At 53.9% G+C, this 19,340-nt stretch overlaps 2 protein-coding genes across 8 annotated transcripts in view; one reads left to right on the forward strand and one right to left on the reverse strand.

Moving 5' to 3' along the window:
- RIPOR3 (RIPOR family member 3) overlaps positions 1 to 15,523 on the forward strand; it is a 73,652-nt gene extending 58,129 nt beyond the window's left edge. For 3 of the 5 annotated variants that reach the window (XM_032607004.1, XM_032607003.1, XM_032607005.1), the window contains 11 exons: positions 1,155 to 1,284; positions 2,817 to 3,389; positions 6,195 to 6,325; positions 7,237 to 7,360; positions 7,915 to 8,050; positions 8,680 to 8,841; positions 9,538 to 9,699; positions 10,207 to 10,409; positions 11,668 to 11,751; positions 12,867 to 12,957; positions 13,385 to 15,523. In XM_032607004.1, coding sequence (XP_032462895.1) covers positions 1,155 to 1,284; positions 2,817 to 3,389; positions 6,195 to 6,325; positions 7,237 to 7,360; positions 7,915 to 8,050; positions 8,680 to 8,841; positions 9,538 to 9,699; positions 10,207 to 10,409; positions 11,668 to 11,751; positions 12,867 to 12,957; positions 13,385 to 13,488 — 1,900 coding nt within the window. In that variant the 3' untranslated portion in view covers positions 13,489 to 15,523. Of the gene's footprint in view, positions 1 to 1,154; positions 1,285 to 2,816; positions 3,390 to 6,194; positions 6,326 to 7,236; positions 7,361 to 7,914; positions 8,051 to 8,679; positions 8,842 to 9,537; positions 9,700 to 10,206; positions 10,410 to 11,667; positions 11,752 to 12,866; positions 12,960 to 13,384 lie in introns of those variants that run through there. The other 2 variants (XR_004345984.1, XM_032607006.1) reach the window with 2 other exon arrangements.
- A 739-nt stretch (positions 15,524 to 16,262) lies between these two features.
- PTPN1 (protein tyrosine phosphatase non-receptor type 1) overlaps positions 16,263 to 19,340 on the reverse strand; it is a 67,655-nt gene continuing 64,577 nt past the window's right edge. Inside the window, exons 9-10 of one of the 3 annotated variants that reach the window (XM_032604357.1) lie at positions 18,957 to 19,128; positions 16,263 to 17,694 (exon numbers count right to left, since the gene is read on the reverse strand). In XM_032604357.1, coding sequence (XP_032460248.1) covers positions 17,632 to 17,694; positions 18,957 to 19,128 — 235 coding nt within the window. In that variant the 3' untranslated portion in view covers positions 16,263 to 17,631. Of the gene's footprint in view, positions 19,129 to 19,340 lie in introns of all 3 variants that reach the window. The other 2 variants (XM_032604358.1, XM_032604359.1) reach the window with 2 other exon arrangements.

A 19,340-nucleotide genomic window follows, 5' to 3' on the forward strand; every position in this document is an offset into this window, starting at 1 on the left:
GCCTGCCTCTGCCCAGGAGGACTGGCTTTGCTGTGCCCACCTCATTTCCCGCTGACCCCTGCCACCCATCAGGCATAACGCCGAGTGGTCACCTTGAGTCCTCCCTGGGCCACAGCCCACAGCCCCATGGATGGGGGACACGCGTGAGAACGACCCCTGCCCAGGGTGGGGCTCTCCACTGTGCGTGCCATTTCAGTGATCAATGGTGGTTTCCACAGGTTTTGGTTTTGGTAGCAGAGCTCTTTCTCCCAAATGACACCTTGGGTTTCGAGGAAATTCCCTTCTCCTCATTCCCCAGGGCAGGTGCGGGAGCAAAGGGGCTGAGACGCACTTCCTCTACTCTGGTGCTTCTTGTGACCAGTTGGGGCCGGTCTCTCCTTCCTCCCTGGGGTGGGGTCCAAGCCGGGGTCACTGGAGCCACTGCCCTCTCCCCGGTGAGCCGGGTGAATTTGGACAAGTGACACCCCAGCTTCAGTGTCTTCATTTGTCTAGTGGGGCCGAGCACGCCTCTCAAGTGTACGGGGCAGGGGGTGGCCCAGCGCCATGCAGCCCCAAGCCGGGCAAGTCCAAGGACCCGGGTATCCCGCCGGCCTGCAGCTGCCCTGGGCAGGCAGGAAGGGTGTCCAGGCAGTGCCTCTGAGCCTCAGGCCCTCGTGGCTGGGCTGGGCCCCAGAAGTTGCGAGCTAGGCCTGTGTGCAGGGAGGCACGAGGCAGGGAGGGCTGACCCACGCCTGCCTGCTCCAAGGGCAGGCGAGGGCCGGGCTGACGCATCACTTCCTCACCCTGGATCTGCAGCCTTCCCTGTGACTGTGACTGGCGCCCCCTGACCGATGAGGAACCTGAGGGGGGCAGTGACGTGGCTAACCCAGAAGACGGCAGAGCCGAGTGTCCACCTCTGGTCTGCTGAGCTTCTCGAAAGGCCTCTAAAGGGGGGTGTCATTCACCTGTGTGGTGGCCGAGTGCTGCCCCTCGCCATCTGGCTAAGGGCGTTCAGGGCAGCGAGCCTCTGAGAGACGTGGCCAGAAGGGTTGAGAACGTGGATTTGGAGTCCCTTGGCTGTGCCTGCCCCTCCCCGAGCCTCCATCTCCTGGGTCCTGTCTGTGCTCCAGTGTCCTCCGGCCATCGATGACACCCTGGCCTCTGCTCTCCTCCAGCCCATTTGATACAGAGAGCTTCCTGGTGTCGCCCAGCCCCACGGGCAAGTTCTCCGTGGGCAGCAGGAAGGGCTTCTTGTACAACTGGACACCCCCGAGCACCCCCAGCTTCCGGGAGAGATACTACCTGGTGAGTGAGCCTCGCCGGGCAGGGGTGCCATGGTGGAGCTGGGATCGGGAGTGGGGGGTACTCCCCAGGGGCCAGCACAGGGGGCTGGGCTGAGCAGCAAACTTTGGGCTCAGCCTCCCTTGTTTGGGGGTCATCCTGGGTGTTTTTCTGTACTTTTTCTTTCTCGCAGCCAACCCCTCCATTCTGGGGCCTCTGGACTTGGTCCTGGGCTTGGCTGGTTCTTCCGGATGCCTGGGATGGGGTTCTCTGGATGGTTCTACCACCCCAGCCATGACCTTGGCCTCCAGTCTGTTTTACCCTTTAGTATATGTTTCCAGTAGGTAATACCTTGACACCCTGTACAGTAAAATACCTCTTTCCTGTGGCCTCCAGGGACCTGGGTCCCCTCCTTAGCACCAACTACTCTTGTCACCTTCCTCCATATTCCTCCAGAGATGCTCCGTGCCGTCTGGGAGCAGATGCCTCTTTCCCAGCCTTTCTCCCACAGCAGCCCTTAACCGAGTGATGTACTGGACACTGTCATTCCCAGAGCGCTCCTCATTCTTTGCACCGTGCAGCATTCCACATTTGGCTAAAAATCGCACTTTATTTAACAAGATATTGAGGTTCAGTTATTTGCTGTTACCAACGACGGGGCTGTAAATAACCTGGTACACACGTCATCCTGCATGTGTTCAAGTATCTTCCCAAAGCAGGTGCCCCAGTGAGGGTCCAGGGACAGAGACAAAAACAAGGACATTCTGTCAAGCCCAGAGGGAGGGTGATGCTGAGCTGGATGAACCTGTCTCCCGCCTCTGGACCTTAGGTGCGGAAGGCAGCTTTATATGAGCTGGGCAACTTGTGCATTTAGAGGAAACGTGATTGTCTGGCCAGGGTGGTCCCAGTGTACTTTGGTTGAAAAATCATCTATGGTTAAGAGCATGGACTCTGGAGCCAGATGGCCTGGGGTCCAAATTCTGTCTATGCCTTTCATCTGCTGTGTGACCTTGGGCAAGTCATTCAACCTCTCTGGACTTCAATTTCCGTATCAGAGAAATGAGAACAACAGCACCGCCCTGATGGGGCTTTGTAAGGGTTAAATGACTTAGTTAATGAGGAGTGCTTACAAGAATGCCTGGCAAAAACAGATGGTGCTGTCTGAACATCAACCATTATTATTGGTTCGGTTGGTGAGGGGGAGGGGTTCGGGTTTATGTCAGCTCGCCTGGATTAAAACTCTCGCACTTTGATCCTCGCCTGTGTGGCCTGAGGATGAGCCGGTGCCCACCCTCAGGGAGGTGTGGTGATGGTTAAATGAGGTCTGACTCAGAGACTGGGGCTGGAAAGGAGTGCATTAGAGGGGTGATGAGGGATAAGGGCAGAGTGGTGCCAGGCTCTTATCAGCACTTCCGGGCTGCCAGTCACCTTGCTGGACCTCAGTCATCCTGAGAATGTGGGTATGCAGAGCAAGGGTCTGTGGGGGAAGCCCTCTGGGCGCCTCGCTGTGATCCCTGGGGCAGCTGTTGAGGCTGCTCCCGCATCCCCCTCTCCAGTCTGTCCTGCAGCAGCCGGCACAGCAAGCCTTGCTGCTGGACAGGCCGAGGGCCACCTCCATCCTCAGCTGCCTGTCCGACGGTGACCTTCGGGGGCCTGGCCTGCGGAGCCGGAGTCAGGAGCTGCCTGAGATGGACTCCTTTAGCTCCGAGGACCCCCGAGACACTGAGACCAGCACAACAGCATCCGCCTCGGACGTGGGCTTCCTGCCCTTGGCCATTGGCCCCAACACCTCCATTGAAGAGGGGGCCCAGGAGGACCCCCCGCCCCTGGGCCTCCTGCCAGAGGTGTTCCACCTGGCGGAAGGCTCATTTGTGGAGCAGCCTGGGTGGAGAAATTTGGGAGTAGAAAGCCTCGACCTGCCACGGGGCTCCCCCTTCCGCAACCACGAGATCCCCGGAGGCCAGGAAGGCCACGATGAAGCAGAAACCGAGGATGGAGTGGATGGGCCCGGGGTGCCCCTCGAGAGGCCCCTGCAGGATGTCCTGGATTTACTGAGGTCCACGGACCCTGCCCCGCCCCAGCTCCGGGAGCTGGAGTACCAGGTCCTCAGCTTCAGGGACCGGCTGAAGGTACGTTTATTCTTTGCTGGGTGGAAGTCCTGCTTTGCTGACGGTGTGACAACTGGGAGTGAGATCCTGGGGCAGGGAGCCTGGGCCAGCATCCTGGCCTCACCCCTGTGTAACGCAGGTGGGCGATGTCTCCTCTCTGGGCCTCAGTCTCTTCATCAGTCCAATGGGTGTAACAACGGCTCTCAACGACCTGGGAGGAGGATTATAAGAGGAAGTCGGGGCTCAGTGTGGATAACTTGCTCCACGTCCAGCCAGATCCCAGCCCCATCTCACATCTTCTGACCTGGGTGGGTGGGGCTGCGGCTCAGCTTTAAAATTCGCAATTTGGGGCATTCTCAGGGTCAGAGCTGGCACTGTGGGAGGCCCCTCACAGCCACACACCCCACACCAAAACTTCTCCACAGGGCCCATGCCAGGGGCTGTCCTTGGGTGGCTCTCAGAGGTGCTGGCCTGGGCAGGTTATTTCTGTTTTTTTGGTTTACATATACAGATGTACATAAGCTAAAATGTATACTTATATATATATATATATATATATATATACACACACACATATGGCACATATATACAGCATATATACATACAGCACCTACTTAGACATCAATTTTTTTTTTGGCCGTGCCCCAAGGCTCGTGAGATGTTAGTTCCCCAACCAGGGATCGAACCAGTGCCCCCTGCAATGGAAGCACGGAGTCCTAACCACTGGACCTCCAGGGAAGTCCCCATACAGCAATTACTTTATGGAACCACTGTCTTTTGTGTTCAGTTCACTGGCACTGAAATCGTTTAACAGCTCTGTTCAAAATTCGTTTCGGTTATTCCAGCCCTGACCCCTCCCCTAGCATTACAATTCAGCACAGGTGAAAGTTTAATTTTTCACTTTAGTAACTTTAAAAACACGTTCGCTGTTTACCACTGCTGTGGTCTTTAAAAAGGACCTGCCAGAAAATTTCAAGAAAAAAATTTAAGAAGTAACGTCACCCTTTTTGTATTTCTTAGCGGCGTAGGTATGTAGAACCATTCGGGTCAGCACGCACGCAGCTTTTGCCACATACCTGTATTTTGAAAAATACACTTTGCATAAACACCCTAAAGTAATACCGCAATAGGACAATAATTTTAAACATCTTCGAGGAACTTTTTTTTTTTTTTTTTGGGCAAACCAAGTTAGAACAATACAAATGATTATAGGCGACGGTGTTTAGTTTGACTTTTTCAAGAGAAATTATACACATAGGTATAGGTGTATAAATTCACGTATTTATATTCATGTGTATATGTGAGGATTTAATGAGGATTTAATTTTATACGTGTGTATATATATTTATATACACGCAGTTAATTCTCACTATTCACAGATTCTGTTTTTGCGAATTCATCTACTTGCTAAAACGTGCTCGTGATGCTTTCGTGGTCATTCAGAGGCACGTGCAAAGGGGCAAATAATTGGAGTCACCTGACGTGCAGGTTCCCAGCTGACGCTGAAGGAGATGACGCTCTTCCTTCTTTTCTCAGATCACACTGCACCCAAGTGTCCTTTTCACCGAATATTTAGTGCTACGTTTTCCACATTTCTGTACTTACTTCTGGTGATTTCGCTGTTTGAAACAGCGCCCAAGTGCCAGGCTGAGGTGCTGGCCAGTGTTCCTGACGTGCCTTATGGAGGAAATGTGTGTGTTGGATAAGCTGTGTTCAGGCGTGAGTTAAAATGCCACTGACCTTGGGTTTAGTGTATCAGCGGTACAGTGTCTATATTAACTAAGACGTCTTTAAGCAGACACACAGAAAACAAGGTTACGTATTGATGGGTTGATGAAAATGTTGACCAGAGGCTTACTCCTCTGCATCTCCCCTGGGAGCAATTGTTCAGTTTCAAATCCAGAGATCACGACGTTACACACCGTAACTACCGTGAACAGCAAGAGCTGTGTGTGTGCATGCATCTGTGTGCGCGCGCATATATATATGTATATATGTGTATATGTATATATATATATATATATATTTATTTATTTTTTTCTATTGGGCAAGGAAATCTCTGCAACTAGTCTTATTCTTCTCTTGTTGCTCAAGGTTTTCTTTTTGGGCTCAACTTTCAGGAGCCCAGTTCTGGCTCTTGGGGCAGCGTCTACTTGGGCTATGCCTTCGGTGCACTTTGTGTGAGACGAGGCCCCTGGGGATGGGAATCAGCCACAGCAGACTTGCCACTGGGAGACTCTGACGACTTGACATCCCCTCCTGCCGCCTCCCCAAGTCAGGGGCTGCCTTAAACTTCCTCTCCTGCCACGTCTCCCCGGGAGAGGAGACACCTGGAACTCAGAGGCTCACCTAGCAGCCTCTGGCCTGGGTTGTTGGGAGTTGTTTGGCCTGACCCACGCCGTATTTAAAAAATAATTTGGAATTAGTTGTCGATAGTTAAAAACTGGGCAGCTCCCCACAAAGTCTAGATTTCCACTTTTTCTTGGAAAACTGAACAATCTGGCAACCTCAGGCCTCACACTCCGGGTGGCAGGTGGCCCTCTTGGGGGAGGGCCCTGCTCTCCAGCTCTCTCCTGTCATTTGCCCTGTCCCTGTGGGTGTTTGTGACCGGTGAGATTTTTCAGATCTGCCCTCCTTCCAGCTGTCATGCCAGACCTTGTCACAGGCCGTTCGGGAGGGGCCTTGGGGACGCGTCCCCTTGCCCGTCCCTGACGCAGGGGATGGCAGCCCTGCTGAGGGACGGTGACCAGGACGCCGTTAGGGTGGGTGTGCTGGGCGGGTGGCCGGGCTGCCCTGAGTTCTGGCTGTCCGTCCATCCGTCCGCAGCCCCGCGGAGCCCGCCGGGAGCAGGCGTCCGCCGAGAGCCTGATGGAGTACATCCTGGAGAGCTTCTCCTTCCTCAGCGCCCACATCACCCCGCACGAGCTGGCCCTGTTTGGGGGCTCCCAGGGTCCCCGGTGAGTGTGCCCGTCCCAGCACGGCCCTGGTGACCAGCCTCGGGGCTGGGGTCTCCCACAGCCCGGCCCTGATGTCTGTTTTCTTTATTGTGGCCCCGGCCCCGCCCCGCACAGAGCAGGTCCTCTGTGACCACTGAGTGAATGAGGATACCTCAGCCTGGCCCTTAGCCTTCTGCTCCCAGCGATGGGCTTTTTTTTTTTTTTTAATCTTAAAAAAATAACAATAGCACACTCAGTAGGACCTCTGACCTCTGCGGAGCAATCGCCCAAGCGACCCCGCTCCCAGTTCCTTCTGCACAACTGCCTGCCCTCACCTGCGACACCAACTGCGTTCTCGGTGAAGCAGCTCCCACCTGCCCACTCGCACTGGCCCGAGCGCTTCTCCTGCACCCAGTTCAGCAGCACAGAAGCGTGTGAACAGGCCACATTTCTCCTCTCTTCTCACGATCCCATGGCGAGGGTGTGGCATCTCCACCCCCCTCAGGGCTCAGGCTCAGCCCCTGCCCGGAGCAGACACAGTGCTGGGTACGCTGTGTGTCACTCACCCCTCACGGCCCCGAGCTTGGGGTTCCTGCCCCCACTTTACAGATGAATAAACTGAGACTAGGGGAGGCTGACTTATCCAGAGTCACAGAGCTAGGAATTAGCTGGAACCTGAGGCTTCTGCTGCAAATTGCACACCCTGCAGGGGGCGGGGGGGCAATGCCATCCCAGCACCTGTTTTGAGTTGTTGCTACCCTTCGCTGCTTCTCCTTTTCTCTTAGTTTTCTCCTCAGTTTAACTCCATCTCCTTGGGACCTGGAGTTCGCCTCCCTGATCAGAGCTCTCCAGAGAGGGAGGGTTTCCTCTACCCTTGGAGGGAGCTGAACTGCTAACCCAACGGTCACCCAGTTCTTCTCAATTCAACTCAGAAAGGACAAGACTCCACCTCCACCGCCAGCGCTGAAAGCGTCGTCCAGGGAGCTCACGGCTGGTGCCCCAGAGCTGGACGTGCTGCTCACGATTCACCTCCGAATCTGCAAAGCACTGCTGCAGGTTGGTGAGGAATGGGGGAGGGTGGGGTGGAGTCGGGGTGGGGTGGCAGGTTCAAAGCGGGGGTGATGGTGGTGGTGCTGGTGAATAGTCATGAGGTCCTTATACAGCCCAAGCCCTAAACCGAAGGCAGTGGTTGTGTCTCTTTGAGTGGCAGATGCCAGGACTCTAATCCAAACTGGCTCAGCCGAAAGGAAATTTTTTGGCTCATAGGATTGAAAGGCCCAGAGGTGGGCTTCAGGCCCAGCTGGATCCAGGGTTTCAAACGTCATCATGACTGTCTTTCCCTCTCTCAGCTCTGCTTTCCTGTGTTGGTTGGCTTCATTTTCTGGCAGGCTGGCTCCTTCCGGTGGCAAAGGTGGCTCCTGGCAGCTCCAGCCTGCATCCTATCGTCTCTACCCCTTTTAGCAAAGGAGGAATCCCCAAATGACAGTCAGGGAGCTACCATCGGGATAGAAGAAAGGATGGGCACAGGGCAGGTGGGCGCCACAGGCATGGTGGTTGACCTCAGAGGGCATGTTCTATGCTAACCCGGAGCATCATGGGTTGCTTCCCAGAAACTGGACTCTCCTAACTTGTCGAAGATGGTCCAGGAGTGCCTTCTGGAAGAGGCTGCACAGCAAAAACAGATTCTGGAGACGCTTTCTGTGCTTGATTTTGAGAAGGTCAGCAAGGCGACATGCATTGAAGAGAGTAAGTGCCTGTCCTCCATCCACGGACTGCCCGTGTGCGTGGCAGGAAGTGATGAGGATGAAAGCCCAGGGGGCCTCCTCTCCCTTCCCAACACCCAGAGTTAAATGGAGCCCAGGGGACATGAGTGGGGGCAGTGGCTGGGATCAGACACACACTGTGGGGTGGGAAGGGAGGCCCGCTAGCCTCGGTCAGCTGTGTGACTCTGGGCAAACGATTCACCTCTCTGAGCCTCAGCTTCCCCATCTGTATAGGGGAGGCCGCTGGGTAGGTGTCAGTGAAGGAACCCCAGGACACATTCAGGGTATACAGTGTGCAGTCAAACAGTAGCTGTGACCCCAGTTCTGCCTCTGCCCCCTCCATGGGACTTCCCCTTGTCCATAAGGAGAGGCTGGTGACAGCAGCAGCCCCAGGGTTGTCGTGAGGGCTGCACGTGGTGACCCAGATGAGGTGCTCACAGCCGAAGCTGCTTGTCTCTGCGGGTCACAATGGGACGTGGGAAAGGGACTCTGCATTAGGCCAGGCCATCCCTCCTCCCCGACCTCTCAGGGCCTAGTGGAAGGACATCTCTGGGCTTCCTCACTGCCTGCTGTTCCCCACCGCCAGTCAGGCTTCTGAGCCTGGGCTTTCAGTCATCCCGCAGGCCACGCGGAGGAAGGGGTGCCTGAAGCTGTGGAGAGGCTGCACGGAGCCCGGCGCGGTCCTGTACTGCCCTGGTACGGTGCTGCTGGACCAGCTCAAGAAGACGTTCCTGTACAGAGTCAGAGGGAAATACCCGGGACAACTGGAAATAGGTAGCCCCCTGCCTGTGCCCACCCGCCTCAGAAATGCTTTGTGGGGCCTTCAGCATTGCCTCGGCAAGCCTCCTTGTAGCCCCATCTCCACCTCTGCGAACGCCTTCTCGGCATGAAGTGGAGGCCTTTCTGAAATTGACAACAAGGCATCTCCTTTTCCTGGGGAGAGGAGGGAGGAGTCCGTGAAGGTGGGAGGCTGCAAACGTTAGTGGGCTCGTGCACCTTTCTGATTCCATGCCTTCCACCAGAACCTTAGAGGGGTTGAGAAGGAGCCTTTATGGGAAGGTAGGCGGGACTTTACCTGCCCCATAGCGGTGTCTTGAATATTGGCTGGACTCTTTCCCAGAATGCAGAGCTGCAGCACTTTTCTCTGTTGACAACTGAAGGGTGACATACTCCAGGCAGTGGCTCTGGGCCTTAAGCAGTTCTAACCACCTGCATATTCCCAGGCCCCGGCTCTGTGATTCACATCGAGGGGCAGGTGGGGCCCAGGGCAAACGGATGCACCGCAAGACTCCCAACTCGGGCCTGTGGGCCTTAGCTGGAGCACGCCCCACGCAGGCGCCGGGGGCGCAGGGAGGGATACCCACCCACACGCCATCAGAGAGCCTTTAAAGTGACCCGGCCGTGGCCGGCTGAGCGGCGCCAAGGGGCGGGGTCTCGGTCTCCCCTCACGTCGTGTCTGTGTGCTGCCAGTGTGCCGCAGGCTCCTGGAGCAGGTGGTCAGCTGCGGCGGGCTGCTGCCCGGAGCCGAGCTCCCTGAAGAACAGACCATCACCTGGTTCCAGTTTCACAGCTACCTGCGGAGGCAGAGCGTCTCCGATTTGGAGAAGCACTTCGCTCAGCTCACCAAGGAAGGTACGGGCTGGGGTGGGGGGCACATGGCCTCAAAGCAACACACTGACGACAAAGGAGTGTCCATCGTGGAGACCCCTGTCTCGGCTCGGCTCTGGGAAGCCAGTGTTTCAGAATCACTGTGTCTTTCTCCTCCAGCTGTTCTTTCGAGAACCAGATTTAAGTAGATTCTACTTTCAGCCCACGTAGAAATGAGCTCCCAGGGCAGGAGGCTTTGCAAAGCACAGAGCAGAGGTCAGAACTGGACAGGAGGGCTATTGCTGGGCTGGCTGGAGTCCCTGAAGTATGGACCTGGGGTTTATTCATTTTCAGGGTGTATTTGATCCCTTGCTAGAAAGCCTTCCTGGAGATTCCAGGAGGCCCCCTTTGAGACCAATCCAGACTGTCCACTTGGTGATCACACGGGCTTGTCCTGGGATTTGCTTCTCCCTGGCTAATGCACGAGCCACAGCTGTCCAGCCCGGCGCAATCAGAGGGGACCCCGGGCCTCCTTTTTTCTGTCTCTTGTAGTAACACTCTTTGAGGAGCTGCAGTGCGTGGGCCAGGCCAAGACAGTCAGGAAGCTGAAGGGGAAGCAGCTGGGCCAGCTCCAGCCCCTGCCCCAGACGTTGAGGGCCTGGGCGCTGCTCCAGCTGGACGGGACCCCACGGGTGTGCAGGGTGGCCAGTGCTCGCTTGGCCAGCGCAGCCAAGAACAAGAGCTTTCGGGAAAAGGTACGGTGTGGGAGGCGGCAGCCCCTGGCTGCAGGTGTGTGAGTTGGGGGGAGGTGGAGGGAGGTAGGCTTCCTCTCGGAAAAACAGGGAGCAGTGAGTAACTGGGGGCTGCATCTGCGGCCGGTATGTTGATGCAGAGATACTCCAGACAGGAACACAGCCTTCCGCAAGCCCTCACCACTGGCAGCAGCCAGCCAGCCCCGGGGAGGGAGCTGGCATTGCCAGGCGACCAGTGGCTAGCAGCATGCCACGTGCTCCCCACCTCATTCAGCTCAGTGTTTCTAAAGCACCTTCTCTCTTCTGTCTCTGAGATGTCACCTGCACGTAGAATGTCTCTTAGAATTCTGACAGTCACCCTCATTTACTTTCAACTAATGTGTGTGGCTGGCTGTTTCGTTGTGCTCGGTTCACTTGAAAACCAAGAGATTGGACCCCTCTGCCTCTTAGGTTCCTGAACACCTGTGACTCTTCTAGATTTCGGGTACCAGCCCCCGTGGTGGGAGAAGGGCAACACTGGGGCCTTGGTCTTGGGCTCACCCAAGTGCCAGGCACATCCCCACTGGCCCCTCCCCCGTGCTTAATAGCCCTTACAACAATTTTGCAAAGCAGTTGCCAGCTTTCTTTTCCAGCTGAACCGACTTGGCCACATGGTCATGTGACTGACGGGGCGGGGCCAGAGCTGTGACTGGAGAAGAGTGAGGAAAGGAAGAGATGCTTTTCCTTCTGGCCAAGGCAGCAGCCTCGCCGAGGCTCCCTCTGTGTTCACTTCTTTCTGCTGTCCCCGCTGGACAGTGGGTTTCTCTGATTCAGCATTTTTTTTTTTTTGCGGTACGCGGGCCTCTCACTGTTGTGGCCTCTCCTGTTGTGGAGCACAGGCTCCAGACGCGCAGGCTCAGCGGCCATGGCTCACGGGCCCAGCCGCTCCGCGGCATGTGGGATCTTCCCGGACCGGGGCACGAACCCACGTCCCCTGCATCGGCAGGCGGACTCTCAACCACTGCGCCACCAGGGAAGCCCTCTGAGTCAGCTTTTTATCTAGATGGCAGTTTCAGAACGCATTTTGTAAACAGTACTAGAGAAAAAGAGTTTTCTTATGTCGTGACCCTCAGCCCAGGGACCAGCGTTTTTAGATAAATTGAATGCCGCAGCCTACAACTCGACACTGTGCACACCTGCTGTCAGCATTCGGGGGATGAGCCGTGGGCACCGTGGACTTTGCTCTCACCAGCCCCCCGTTCACAGTAACCTCATTTCCTAGGCTTTGCTCTTCTACACCAACGCCCTGACCGAGAACGATGCAAAACTCCAGGAAGCTGCGTGCGTGGCGCTAAAACATCTCAGGGTGAGTTTAACCCGTCCTTGGTGGGGATAGAGGGAAGCCTGCTTGTGGTTAATGCTGAAGTTAGTTCATTTCAAAATGATCCCACTGGGACCGAAAGAAAGAAAATCACTGCCAGTGAAGAAGCACCGTAAAGAGCTGGTTGTAGAGGAACAGCCACCAGCTCCAGCAGCAGAAGCTCTGATGGCAGAGGTCCCTCGGAAACAGTGCCCGTTTGCTCTGGCTTGGTGTGAACAAGCAGGTGGCCCCAGAGACTCACTTTTGAGCTCTTGGATTATATGGTTTAATATCCTCAATGAAAAATGTTCTAAGAACACAATAAGCTCATTGTAGAAAAAAGAGAGTGTAAAAATACAGCAATGCAAAAATTATCCATCCTAATTCTTGAGCATCTCTGTGCATAAAGCTTTTAAAATTTATATGGAATTCTGCATTACTTCCTTAGGCTAGACTTAGTGCTATCCCAGGGCCGGAGAATGCATTGATAAATGTTCTTGAGACTCCTGATACCACACACCCCTTTACACTCCCAAAAGCAGACAGGAGGGCATGCCCGCTTTACCTCAATCCCATCTTCATTTGTAACCCTTATTTAAAAAAAAAATCATTGCCATTCTGCTAGATGAAAAATGGTCCAATACAGACTAAATTCATTCTGGAATGAACCGGCAGGAAATTCTACAAGGACCATCTGGTTATAATCAAATAACCAGTGAGTGTTAGGGTGCCCACTAGGGGGAGCTAAAGTGCACTCTGGTCCTTGGCCCTGGAGGTGATCAGGTGGTCAGCTGTGCCTGAACCAGGTCAGACCTCCTCTCCTGGTCTGACCAGGAGGGCAGGGTTGGGAGAAGAAGACAGGGTAGAATGGTCCAGGAGAAAGCAGGTGTTCTCATTTCCAACACGGGCCTTTCCAAAGGTGTCAGGATTGAAAACATGAGATGCTGCCAGTGGCACTTTGATGAACCTGAGGCCACAGGAGAAACCTGGAAGCCTTCGGAGAAGGAAGGGGCTGAAGCCGCAGAGACCATGCTAGGGCTGGTCCTGCAGGGTTTATAAAAGTGGATACCTGTTCCTTAAAATGCCCCCTAATGGTCCCCCTTTCCCCCAACCTCAAACAGGGCATCGAAAGCATTGATCAGATTGCCCGCCTGTGCCAGTCTGACGTGGAGGCCGTGCGAGCGGCAGCCCGGGAAACCACGCTGTCATTTGGTAACGTACAGCATCCAGCGTTTCGAAGTGCAGTGGGGTTGCTGGGACCCGTAGAAAGGTTGTGCCAGAGAGGCCACAGCCAGCTCTCACGTGACACAAAATAGCACATGGGACGGGCACCGTTAGCAACCTGTTTGACTGCATTTGGCCAAGGCCGGTTTCCTTTATGGCTGAGGTGGCCGTTTACGACCCTTGGGAATGAAAGCCAGATGCGAGGCAGGATTAAGGTTCAGCAGGCTCTGTCTTGGACAAAGGGACGAGGCCCTGGGGTCCACGTGAGCCAGTCCCAAAGGCTCCCCACCCCCTACCCTTTACAGCAGCACCGGAGGCCTAGGCGTCTGGAAGTACTAAGGCCACCTTGGCTCACCAGTGTAGGAAAGAGCGAGGTGGGGAGACAACCCAGTGACAGATGACCTTAATATTTCAGGTGAGAAAGGACGCTTAGCTTTTGAGAAGATGGACAAACTTTGCTCAGAACAAAGAGACGAAGCCTTTGGCCAGGAGGCAGATGTTGAAATCACAATATTTTAAAAAGCCTCAGCTAATGAGCCCAAATCCGGCACCTTTGTTTTTGCTGCTGCCCGGCCTCGACACAGGGAGGGCTTCGGGTGGAGGTACACGGTGCGCTCTCCTAAGAGCGTGAACTGGCCAGAGCTGCTCCCGGACTCTGGGCCAGTTACGAAGCCCCAGGGCACAAGTGGGACTTCTGTGCGGGAGCAGAACAAGGGGCTGCACGGCACTTAGAGGGCTGCACTTCAGTCAATCAGCCTTTGGCTTTGAGAATCGGCCTGACCTTCCCCGGGGGCAGAGCCAGGTCAGTGCCAGCCAGCCACGTCACGAAGGGGCCGAGGCCAGGCAGGCGGAGGCCTGGAATCAGCAGGTCAGCTGGCTCAGCACTTCTGGTTCACTAAAGACTGGGACTGAGGAGGCGAGCAGACCGAGCGTCCCTGCTGAGGACAGAACTCGAGTCGTTCCCACAGCAGCAGGTGTCACTGTGGGGAGGGCAGAGCCAGGGTTTCGACGGTTCGCCCCCTCAGCCCGAGCTGCAGCCCAAGCGCCACAGGGGAGCCGGCTGGCGGCCTGCTGACCGTGGGCCTTATTTTCACTGTGGTTCAACAGCACAAAGGAAACAAGAACATGCCGTCAGCCGAGAAGTCTTGAGTGCCATTTGCTTTGACCTCACTCATCAGAATGGAATCCATTTTCTGAAGCAAGTCAACTTAGGGCTTATTAAATAAATTGCTTCAGAAGCCATAAGCTAGTTTGAAGAAAGATTTTACTGAACATCATGTTTAAAGCAGGAAAATTAATTTCCTATTTAAGTCTATTAAAACACCCCGACGTGTCCTGGGCTGTTTCTGGGTTAAGAATGTAGAGGTACCCTGGGGTCTGGATGTGGTATCAACAATGGCATTGGAAAGCTCTGTAACTTAAACATGCTCATTTACACTTCCTGTATATATTCTGTGCTTTTTGGTTTAACTCAGTATTTATTTGCCTTGTCCATATGTTGTTTTCTGAAATTTCAATTAAAATAACTTTTTATTGGTGTTCCACTCTACCTGAAAAAAGTGGAGGGTAGTGGTTGTTTTCTGGAATATCCTGAGGGAAGAAGCCATCCCTGCTGTCCCTCAGTGCTCTCTTTCCAACGTGACATAGATGCAGGGGTAGAGGAGGGCGGCCTCAGGGCAGGGCTGCCCCTTGGACTCTCCACGTGCTCTCTGAGGCTCCCGGAGTCCCCTCTCCTTACAGACACCAGGCAGCGTGGCCCTTCTCTGGCCTTGGGCCCTGACTTCTGCTTAGTTACAAATTTAGTTATATTTTTTTCCACATTGGCATTCCTCCTCTTCATGAAAGCTTAGATGTCGTTTTTTTTTTTTTTTGTACCTGAAAACGATTGAGGTGACGACAGTGGGCGTGACACCACCACCCAGGTCCCCACTGTCCTTGCTGGGTGTTGTGTGGTCACATGACCACAGACGTTGTTTCTGGGTTCCATGGATGTTGCTGAGAGGCCACAGCATAAACAGTTTACTCAGCAGCCAGCTTTGAAACAGTCATAAAACCTTGAAGGATATAAGGGAATTCTTGGTAGTATTCCTGCAACATTGTGCAAGTCTGAAATTATTTCAGAACAAGAAGTTGAAAAATCACTTTAGGGGAGACTTACATTTAATTCTGTACACGAAAGGAAGACTACACGAATTGTTTATACTTCACTGTTACCTCTCAGTGTCAGTCTCCACTGACGTGTCAGTTCCACATCAAATGTGACTCGGCAGAGGTGCTGAGACATGGCCACCGTTGTGTCTTACAGGCAGCTGGCTAAGGGACACACGTTCTTGAGGTTTGAGCAGTTCTTCAAACAACCTTTATAAATTCATTAAGTTATCCAAAGGCCCTAACACTTGAAAAGGTGAGTTTTGTTGTTGTTGCTGAAATGGGTTGAGGCCTGAAGCGCTGAATAAACACGAGGCAGGGAAAGTGCCCCCAGCCCAGAGGCACCCACGACTCCAGGAGGCCGCCGTCGTAATCCTCAGATGCGGAAAAACTATAACCCCTCTTGACTGACAACATATGCTTCACATCAGCAGGGATGGAAAGAAAACAGAAGTTGCCCAGCCTGGTTTAGGCCTATTAAGCAAAGAAATGGGAAGCACCCCAAAGCCATGTTCTTTAGAAAAAATTTTTTATTGTTGCAACTAAAATGCAAACCCATCATTTATATGGCAAGTTGGAAAACTGTACAGTTTGACAGTTCTGTGAGGTCACAGAAGACCCTGAGACGCGCCCCCCCGCCCCCCATCATGCATCCATGTATACACACACCTGAAAAGGTATCATACCAAAACACCTCGCTTTTTTTTTGTTTGTTTTTATTTTTGTAAAAATGGTTTATTCTATGGCCATCGTAAAAAATAATGACCTGATGAGTAAATATTGGCTTAAGGCATATAGCAGAGCAGCTCGCTACTTCTCTAACATACGTGTGACAAGATGGAGAACCATCTGTTTTCCAAGGATAGGAGGTTAAACCAGTATATCCATTTTGAAATGCTACTATATATACACACCAAACTACTACATACATATACAGGACTTAAAATAACAAACAAGCCCAACTCAAAAATGCTTACAGCCTGGCACCTCAGTCTTATCCACACCTCACCAAGGCTCTGCGGGGCGATGCCTCAAATGTTCCCACCACAGACTTTCTCTGCACGAGCTTCTAACACGTGAAAGGCAAAATGTGAAAATGCTGGCAGAAGAGCAGCCCGTGAGCTATAGCTGCCTTTTTTTTTTTCTTGTTAAAAAAGCCACTTAACGTGGAGGTCTTAAGTTCCCCTCGCAGGAAGAGTCATGAGCACCATCAGTCCCCAGGGTTCAAGGGCAGGGCGGACGCCTCTCTCAGCAAGGCCCCCGGACCTGAAGGGCCACAGGCTGGCTCGAAGGGACCATCGTCCAGGCTGTTTCAAGAAGTGTGGTTTCCAACAGTCGCCTTGGTTCCAGATCACGGTCCGCTCAAGAAGAGTGTGAACTTGGCACAGTGGAGGCTGACCCCAAAGGTGTGTGTGTCGTGGGGGACCTGCTTGTCTAAGTGTCCAGAGCGCGAGGTGTGACTATGGCTTCCCACACCCTTGGAATGTCTGAGTTACAGTGGGGCCCAGCTGGACCAGGACAGGCTGGGCCTCACTAGAAGTCACCAGAGTGTCATGCCAGGAATTGGGCAAATACGTTACTGGACATCGCTCCGCTGCCGAATGGCAATGATTTCAGCAGCGGTCTTAGGAACCAGAGCCACGTAATGCTCAGCTCATGCAAAGGTAGACTGGACTTGTACACGGAGCGCATCAGTAAGCAGAGATCTAAGGATTTCAAGCACGTGGTATTTGATCGGGACACAAGAAGACCGTACGTGCATCCTAATACACACAGGGAGAGTGGTGACTGAGACCGAGGTTCGAGCAGACAACTGGGGAGGGGAGGAACCGGGACAAAGTAATCTCACGCCACGTGTCTTAAATAGCCAAGTGTTCATTATATATTATCCCCTTGTTCTATAAACATAGGCAAACCTCTTCTCGTGTTACCCAATGAAATCACGACTGCTTACAACCGTCCTCCTTCCTAGTACTGGTCTGACGCAGCAGGCTCACGGCAAAGTCCTCCGTTCCCAGCGCTACCTGAGGGTTTATTATTGTACTTTTTGATAGAGCCCTTGGTGCAAGGCTGACATCAAAAAACGTTAACACATTATTGGTTTATGAAGATGCTAGTGCACTGTGGATGCCTTCAGGAGAAAAGAATTAAAAAATAAATATGGAGTGGAGAGGCTCACTACACACCGTCTCCAGGGAGGGCTGCGGGAAGGATGTCGCTTGCCGCCTGCCAGGGACGCGCCGAGGGGGCACCATGTGAGGCTCGCCCCTCCACCCGCACAGGCTGCCTTGCTCTGCGCCACCAGCCCAGCGCCCTCTGTGCCCTCCTCAAAAACTGGGTTGCGGGTCTGGTATTCAGAGGAAGGCGAGGGGGAGAAAAGTAGCAGGATGGAGGTGAGGCCAAACGCCCGGGGAGGGGGGCTTTAGTGCAGAACCGACGTCCGTCGGGGCGCGGAGGGCTACGCTGTCCAACGGCTCTCGCCTACGGCGGCTGCCTGCTACGCGGCTGCGGGTTCTATGGGCAGGGGCGGACCGTGGGTGGAGGCAGGTCAGATTGTGTGTGGCTGTCGAGCAGGAACTAGGATGAAACCAAACGCTTTCAGAGGAGCCCGGCCCTGCCCCCGCAGAGCTGCGGACTCGTGCAACACCTCGGCCTCCCGGGCCACTCCAGCCCCCGTGAAGGGGGTTTTGGTTATTATTATTATTTTTTACAACAGCTCCCCCTTCCCAAAATCACCCCCGAGGAAAAAGCTGTCTGCACGTTGCTAAACCATCGGATGCGCTCAAAGGTGGTTGCTTAGAAAGAGGTAAAATATTTAAAATCATTAAAAGAAAAAACAGAAGTCTCGTGAGGTGATTTCCACGACCAGAGATTTGAGGCTAATCCTCACTCTTCTCCGTAACTTTCACAGCAACACATTCTAACGTGTGGATTTCTACTGAAATGGCATTTATATTCCAAGCAAAGTGGAAGCTGCTCCTTCTGGATCTCAATGGCTGGGTGAAAAGCCGGTGGCCACCCTGTGGTGACCTCTGACCCTGAGGCAGGGGCCCTGAGGAACCCTGTTTATGGGGATGGAGCAATGGGGGCAGGACGTGCGCAAGACGGCTGTAACACGAGGGGGCCGGTGGAGGAGCGGACAACGGGAAGCCAGCGGGACACCCTGAGCAAAAGCAGAAGCCGGGTTCTGTTTTCTAGAGACGGCCTTTTGTTGTTTTTCTTCTTAAAACGGGAAAGCTCGCAGGCACTGTCCCGGCTCAGTGCGCGCTCAGCAGAGGAAGCGCCTGAGCGGGACGATGTCCGAAACCCTCAAACCCTCTCCTCCAAAGGACTTGACATTCGCAAAAGTGTGGGAGTCTTTCCCTGGGAAATCAAATAAAAATTGTGTATCTGGTTACACCACCTAAGGGTACAAGAAAGTTTCGTAAGTGCCTAGTCTTTTTTTTTTTTCCCAGAAATAACAAAAAGCTGCTTTTTATAAAGGTTAAAAACAACAATGTGTTGTAATTCTACTACTTTTTTTTCAAAAACAAATGAACAAAAAAAGAAAAAAGAGAGAGAGATGTATTTGGCATTTTGTCTACTTACTCCTGAATAGGTTAAGGCCCTGAGATTAGACTCTTCTATTCTTGGGACCACAGGGCTCCTTAAGACCCCGGTGCATCAATCCTCAATTCTCTCTCGTTAGCCCTTCACAGTCCCAGACTTCGAAAACCTTTGATCTGTTTCTTCTGAGGCTGGCTCAGAGGCTCCCGCAGCACTGAGCGCTACCGCCGGGCTGGCGGCCAGGGCTTGCTGTATACGCGGTCTGGCCAGCACGTCCGTCAGTGAAAACATACCCTGTAGCAGAGGTACGCGCCGGCTGTGAGGACCGTGGCCACGCACACGTTGACCAGGAAGGGCTTCCAGTGAGTCGGCGCCTGGTCCTGCTCCTCCTCGGGCGGCGACGGCTCCCCCTGGGCGGGACCTGCCCCCGCGACCCGCCTCCGGACTTCAGTGTCTTGACTCGCGCTGAGGAATGAGGGGGGCAGAGGCGGGTTACTCACTCGGGAAAACAATGGCAAGGATGCTCTTACTCCCGGAGGAGCTCTAGGAAAAAACGAGCCACGTGGAAGCAGAGCCTGCTGGTGCTGACACTGGCCCGAGGCCCGCCTGTCACCGCCTCCCTCCCAGGGCCCGACAGCAGGGCCAGGGTGGGGTTCCGGGGACCCGCGGACTCCTCA

This window comes from Phocoena sinus, chromosome 15, assembly GCF_008692025.1.
Source record: "Phocoena sinus isolate mPhoSin1 chromosome 15, mPhoSin1.pri, whole genome shotgun sequence".
NCBI lineage: Eukaryota > Metazoa > Chordata > Mammalia > Artiodactyla > Phocoenidae > Phocoena > Phocoena sinus.